Source organism: Oncorhynchus mykiss, chromosome Y, assembly GCF_013265735.2.
Source record: "Oncorhynchus mykiss isolate Arlee chromosome Y, USDA_OmykA_1.1, whole genome shotgun sequence".
Lineage (NCBI taxonomy): Eukaryota > Metazoa > Chordata > Actinopteri > Salmoniformes > Salmonidae > Oncorhynchus > Oncorhynchus mykiss.
Window position 1 is genome coordinate 8,782,225 of NC_048593.1, and position 7,093 is coordinate 8,789,317.

Below are 7,093 nucleotides of genomic sequence, written 5' to 3' on the forward strand. Positions count from 1 at the left end.
TGTTTCCTGTCTCTCTGTGCCAGTTCGCCTTGTACGTTTCCAAGTCAACCAGCGTTTTTTCCCGTACTACTGCTTTTTGCTATTCTCCTTTTTCTAGTTCTCCCAGTTTTGACCCTTGCCTGTTTCTGGACTTTGTACCTGCCTGACCTGACCTGTCTGCCACTCTGTGCCTCCTGGACTCTGATCTGATTTTGACCTTTTTGCCTGTCCACGACCATTCTCTTGCCTACCCCCTTTGGATTAATAAACATGGTCAGACTCCAACCATCTGCCTCCTGTGTGTCTGCAATTGGGTCTCGCCTTGTGCCTTTGACAGGTACATGCAACGTGTTTAGAGTAGAACCTGAACGTCACGCAAATCTACTAAGTAGGTGGAAGCCTGTGCTGCGTGACTAATTAACAAACGATGAGTATCACTGACACATGACGTGCAGCATCTTAATGCAACTGATGCGCTCAGCTGTGAACCGTATTCCCACATTAAGTGTGTGTATGAAATAAAGATAGAAGAAATAGGAGATAACGACGGAGAGAGAAATATTGATGGCGAGTGTGAGTGACGGAAGTACAGGAAGTGAGAGTTGAAGAGAGGATGTTGGTGGATGTGAGTACTCACAGCAGGTCCAGGCGGGCCGCCGGGGCCTTCATTCCCTTTCAGGCCGTGAGCCCCCTGTCGAGAGACAGAGAGACACAAACTTTTAGAGGAAGCACCATGCACCTCCGCCTTGGTTAACGCCGGGCAGACCCCTCTCTATCTATCCCAGAATCCTGGTGTGGGAATCTTCTCAGGTTAACAAAATTAAGGCAGCAGGGGGGTTGATCTGAATCGTATTTATCCCCAATAGATATAAGACAGACATGATGTGAGGTGTGTGCTACTTACCACTGGTCCGGGTAGACCTCTCTCTCCTGGGAACCCTCTCAGACCAGGGGGACCGTCCTTACCAGCCGGGCCAGCGGGACCTGGGTCACCCTTAGCTCCCTCTTTGCCAGCAGATCCAGGAAGACCCTGCTCACCGGGTGGGCCTGGGGGTCCGGGGTGGCCACGTTCTCCCATTGGACCAGTCTCACCTGTGGGGCCCTGTGGATGGAGAGAGAGAGAGAAAGAGAGAAGGAGAGAAGGAGAGAGCGAGAAACAAAGAGAAAGAGTGAGTGCGATTGTATGAATAAGACAACAAAGTGAAGCAGGGTGTCTGCACAGTATGAGCATAGGGTGACAGAGTGTGAGAGAGTGGGAGGCAGCCAACCCCCGGTATTCGCTAGTCACTCCATGAAGGCGTCATCCATCTGCCAGAATAATAGCATCAATGCATGTAATGTTCTCAATTAGCATTAGGAGAGAAGCTCTTGGGTGGAAATGGTTGTTGACTAAGCATGCATAATGAATGAACAGCCTAGTGCTAATATCTAAGAGGATAAACAACCTTCTGACAGTCACCTATCTAACCAGATACGGATAGGAGAAAATCCCTTCTGGGTGGACAACAAACACAGCTAAAACTCACTATGGCTGCCTTACGACACCTGCAAGTCACCCTTATCACACTCTTGTAACACCCTACACATCCTGTCCACCATCAGACATAATCTTAGTAGCTCGGCCGAACACTTCCGGTTTCCATCCTCTCCCTCTAACCGGGGGCTAATTCAGAGTGCAGACCGCGTTGACGCGATGTGAGTCGCGCCACGCTACTTATTAGCTCATCAGTCAACTACTACTCCGATATCGACATGACCCTTGCCACGTCTACCTGTTGACGAGGCCAGGCCAGGCCACTGAAAGGTATTGTATTGGGTGTGTTTTTCCCCTCCCAGTACCACAGAGAGATATGATCCAGCGGGATATGTGTGTGTTAGTATTGTGGCAGGAACTCACCTGAGGTCCGACCACTCCTGGGGGTCCAGGTGGGCCCGTCTTGCCTTGGAAACCCTGCGAGGAGAAGAGATAATGAGAGCGGTATAAGAAGGTTGTACGCGTAAGGTTCGGGAGAAGTGAAACTCTGGCCTGTGACACTAGGGACAGGGCTTCAACAGCAGCGTGTTCACTCACAGTCTCGCCTCTCTGTCCAGGGTGTCCGGGCAGACCATCTTTCCCGGCGGGGCCCTGAAAACACAGGAAGATAACCTCAGTAAAGCCACACATACGCACTAGTCCACCGTTAAAACACTATGTGTTGTGTTGTCATTTGTTTGGGGGGGGGGTCTTACGGGTGGGCCCTTTGGTCCGGGGAATCCTGTTGGCCCCTGAGGCCCTGGAAGACCCTGAAACACACAAGCAGACGATACAGTCAATCAATCAGTTATCAATCAATCAGTTATCAATAACCACTCAATAACCACTATTGGAAACGGATCATATTGATACAGATGAATAGGTATTTGAGTGAGGGATGCTCTAGTACATACCCTCTCACCGGGAGGTCCTGGAGGGCCGTCACTTCCTGAGGTACCCTGGGAGACAGGGAGGAAACAGGAAGTGGTCAGAATGGACTCAGCCAATGACAGACAAGATCATACCACTGTATGATAGTGAGGCATTACGTCAGCCATGTCATATTGGAAGACACCCTAACTCACCTTTGGTCCAGCTTTTCCTGTTGGTCCCCTTGGTCCCCTCTCTCCACGAGGTCCCTGGGAGGAGAGAAAGAAAAAGAGGAGGAACGTCAGGAGGGAGGAATACCAATAAAGTAGATACAACACTCTGAAGATATCCTTCACCATTAGAGGATGTCCTCCTTTCATTCACTTAACCTCCTATTGGAGGGTCAAGGTAATAAACCATAACCTGTGTCACCTGGACACACCGTTGTCATGGTTACCTACAGTATATCGCCAGTGATAGTGGAGGTCCAAGAGGCGGTAGACTTACCGTTGGTCCTCTCTGTCCTCTTGGGCCAGCCTTCCCTGCAAGTCCCTGTGAGGAACCATAACAAATACAGAGGGCAGAGGTCACAGGTCGCCATGGTAATGAATTTGAGACAGCCCTGACCTATCTAACCAGTCAGATGAACTAGACCTGTGGCATAAATAGGTCCCATTCTCACTGTCACCACGGCTACTTCAACTAGCATTGAGACCTATTCCTCATTCAACTGTCGCTCTGGGTCCCTCTAGATGAGAGTGTCTGCTAAATGACTTACATTTAAACATTATGTATTCATCTATCTATGGTAAGACTCTTTCTTCTTCTTTGTCTCAAGGGAGCGAACAAAGGCCAAGATGTTTAAATTTGAAAATAGTTTTTCATAATGAAACTAGATACACGGCTTTACATATTCAAAACTGTTATTGGGAGAGAGAACAGTGAGGTAGATCGGCAAAACAATGCTATATAATAAGACATATTTCCACGATTTCAGAGCAATATGAGGCCGTATTTCCTTGCTGTACGTCAAATCAACAAAGAAAAGGATTATGGCTGTGTGTGGGTTTTCGATTTACAAGTGACGGCAATGAAACCGAGTCCTGTACAATGTGATAAATTGCCTTTGTGGTGATTTTCAATGCTCTTATGTGAGGATGGTAATGAAGAAGGAATACAACAGTCTTTATGTCCTTGGTTTCATCTTTTTCCTGTGTCTTTTGAATTCGCACTAGAGAGACAATAAACCCCGTCTCCATTGGTCCGATTCAGTATTGATCCAAAACTCTAAGCAGTGGACAGGCTAAAACTTCAAAGTGAAATGCACTGGGCCGGCTCACACATCCACAGAGTTGTTCTGTAGGTATGTAGAGCAGACATGCAACTATAACTTCAAACGTGAGGATACTAATACTAAGCGCCAAAAAAAATTGACAGGTGCGCTTTTCTCTGACCCTACCCTTGCTCCTTTCTCTCCGTTGGCTCCGGGGAAACCTTGGAATCCCTGAGATCCCTGTGTTGATAAAAAAAGAAAGGAGGGATAGAGAGAGAGAGAGAGAGAGGCAAAAAAGATTAAATCCCATGTTCGTCAAAGGCGAGAAACAAAGACGCTGAGTGGTGTAAAGTGAAACGTGCTGTTGTAGGCAGCAGTGACGCATTTTGGGCAGCGCTCGTTCAGTGGGCGTCTGTCTGACACCAAAAGGCATGGCTAAATCCTGTCCCCTTTGATCCGGGAGGTTCAAACATGACCTCCCTGCCCCCGCCTGCGTCAGAGCGGTGCCCTGCTGGGCAGTCAGGGCCAGTCCATCAATAACGCCATGTTCAATCAAGGGGTCCTTCAGGTGTGCCTCCTTGAAGTGTCCACTATGATAAAGACAGAGAAAGGGATTCTGGGAGGAAAAGGGGACTTACCTTTGGCCCTTGTCTTCCGGGGTATCCTGGCAACCCTGGAACACCCAGTTTGCCCTGAGAGAGAGGAACACAAAACAAAGTCACCATCAGTATATCAATCAATGAAACCCATTTATTTATAAACGCCTTTTTGTGCATCTACAGTTGTCGCAAAGTGACTTGGCTTGAATGTCATGGGTTTAAGTATTCATTAAGTCTTGTGTATCTCCTCCATCTATTTCCCTGTCTTTTCTATTCCCCCTTTTCTGGGTCAGGCCAATCTGAAGCCATTCTGTTTTGTTTACACCCTCATCCTGCTAGATGTGGGCTGGAAGTGGGAAGAGAAAACTGTCTCTCTCTACGTTCCACTTCAAAAGATAGTTTCTCTGGGGAATTCTATAAAATTATTCTGATTCCCAATTACTAAATTACAGTAGAGAGAGACACACTATACCAAGGAAAATTAAACATCTCGCAACTACTTTGTCTTATAAGCTATAAAACGAATTGTCCTTGTTTTAATGAATAGAATAAATAAGTCACTCCAGTGTTTCACTGGTTATAGATAGAAAATATCCTACATGTGTATAGTCAGTGTTTTAAAAGTGTTCTCATCTTAAACACAGGTGTTTAAAATGCAAGATTAAACATGATAGTCAGCTTTTTCCTGTCAGTTTCAAATCAGGAGAACACCTACTGTATATCTCCTAAGTGTTCAGATTTTATAAACTAGTGTTTACTTTCCTATTGTCTCTCAGAGTACGTGGGAGGGGCAATATTATCATATTTCCCAGCATTCTTTGTTGCAAGTTGATTTTTAGAATAGTTGTTTTAATATCTATGTTTCCTCATACATATTGGTCGATTGATCGTATACATTTTTCTAAACTAATACAATCTGTAAGGGGGTTGGAGTTATTGCACCCATTACTGAGATGGTTGTTCCAGTTTCAGTGGTTTAAGTATTGTTTGGTAACTATTTCAGCATAGCAGTCATTCTGAGTGCAGGTTGTAGGTGATAAAAATATTCCAATTGTTGCCTATATTCCGATAGAAATTACTATTCACTTCACAATCCAGCGTATTGTGACTTGCAGGTTTAAACACTGTCACGTGTTCTCATTGAAATTCTGAAGGCCTTGCTGTGTTACAGAAAAGTGTTGAGTTATGTGTTCAGATCCTAAACACTTGGTTTCACAGTGAATGTGAAGTTTGTCACAAGGGCAAAGACGACTCACCTTTTCTCCGTTGGGTCCGAGAGGGCCAGCGTCTCCAGGGAGACCAGAGCGACCCTTGGGCCCCTCAGGTCCGTCCTCTCCTCTGGGTCCTGCAGGTCCCAGCTCACCCTGGATAACACACATAACCAGGTTGTCAGGGGAACCTCATATTGTGTCATACTATTTCTCAGAGTATCATGTTGTATCCTAGATTCACTTATTGTGGCTTTCCATGTGGTTGATTTACTATTCGAATCATACCATATCTTCGATCTTAACGTACACTCTTAGAAAAAAGGTGATATCTAGAACCTAAATGTTTTTGGGGGGTTTTCTCCATAGGAGAACCCTTTGAATAACTGTTTTTGGTTCCATATAGAACCCTTTTCACAGAGAGTTCTACATGGAACCCAAAAGGGCTCTACTTGGAACCAAAAAGGTTATTGTAAGCGGACAGCCAAAGAACCCTTTTGGAACCCTTTTTTCCATGAGTATATTGTGTCATGTCATATAATAGAGCCATGACACCTGCTTCCCAGGTCCTTCAGAATGCACTACCATATCCACATCACTCACATCGTCTCATCCTCACACCGTTTCAGTCCCCGTTTCAGTCATGACACTGTCTCATCCTCACACCGTTTCAGTCCCCGTTTCAGTCATGACACCGTCTCATCCTCACGCCGTTTCAGTCCCCGTTTCAGTCATGACACCGTTTCAGTCCCCGTTTCAGTCATGACACCGTTTCATCCTCACACCGTTTCAGTCCCCGTTTCAGTCATGACCCCTGCTCCTCCGGGTCCAGCCCTTCAGACAGTGAGTGTTGAGCAGATCAGTCTCTGATGCTCAGTAACTGCTCAAAGAATCAAATGAGGCCATTTCCCCTGCTCTCTGTCTGTCTGTCAAGCTGACTGTGTGATATAAGAGGACTTTTATTTCCTCCCTGTTAAAGTGTATGCATCCTCTGGTGGGTTAGTGGTGCTGTGCTGAGGCTGCTATAAGGCAGAGCACAACTTTAAACGGCAGGGTACAAACTGGCTCTGACAATTTGTCGTTACAGTGCCGACCCAGTGCACCCATGAACAGTCCCCCGTAGACTCGCCGTCAAACACACACACACACACTTCACACGTATGTGCCCACTTACATATGCACAAACACATCACAGTAATCACAAAGACTCTGTCTCTTCCAGTTTGACACTCACACGTTGTAACTCATGCTAAAAAGTTAATCAAACAGAAGCAGTTCTCACTCTCTAACTCACGCACACTCATAAGCACGCAACACAAGTAGACAATTACATTCCGGTCCATGCCGGGAGCCTCCTGCCTCCTCTCCTCTCGAGAACAGGGCTCTCTCAAATCCCTCTCTCTTCTCCTCTCTTCCCCCTCTCAAATCCCTCTCTCTTCTCCTTTCTTCCCCTTCTCAAATCCATCTCTTATCTCCTCTCTTCCCCCTCTCAAATCCCTCTCTCTTCTCCTCTCTACCTACTCTCAAATCCCTCTCTCTTCTCCTCTCTTCCCCCTCTCTTCTCCTCTCTTCCCCCTCTAAAATCCCTCTCTCTTATCGTCTCTTCCACCTCTCTTCTCCTCTCTTCCCCCTATAAAATCCCTCTCCTCTC

General features: G+C 46.4%; 1 protein-coding gene across 5 annotated transcripts in view; it reads right to left on the reverse strand.

Moving 5' to 3' along the window:
- Nucleotides 1-7,093, reverse strand: part of LOC110509310 (collagen alpha-1(XI) chain) — a 128,385-nt gene that overhangs the window by 21,122 nt on the left and 100,170 nt on the right. For all 5 annotated transcript variants that reach the window (XM_036967666.1, XM_036967665.1, XM_036967664.1 and 2 more), the window contains exons 29-39: nt 5,491-5,598; nt 4,274-4,327; nt 3,822-3,875; nt 2,870-2,914; nt 2,578-2,631; nt 2,407-2,451; nt 2,209-2,262; nt 2,051-2,104; nt 1,877-1,930; nt 884-1,081; nt 617-670 (exon numbers count right to left, since the gene is read on the reverse strand). In XM_036967666.1, the coding sequence (XP_036823561.1) occupies nt 617-670; nt 884-1,081; nt 1,877-1,930; nt 2,051-2,104; nt 2,209-2,262; nt 2,407-2,451; nt 2,578-2,631; nt 2,870-2,914; nt 3,822-3,875; nt 4,274-4,327; nt 5,491-5,598 (774 nt within the window). The remainder of the gene's footprint in view (nt 1-616; nt 671-883; nt 1,082-1,876; nt 1,931-2,050; nt 2,105-2,208; nt 2,263-2,406; nt 2,452-2,577; nt 2,632-2,869; nt 2,915-3,821; nt 3,876-4,273; nt 4,328-5,490; nt 5,599-7,093) is intronic.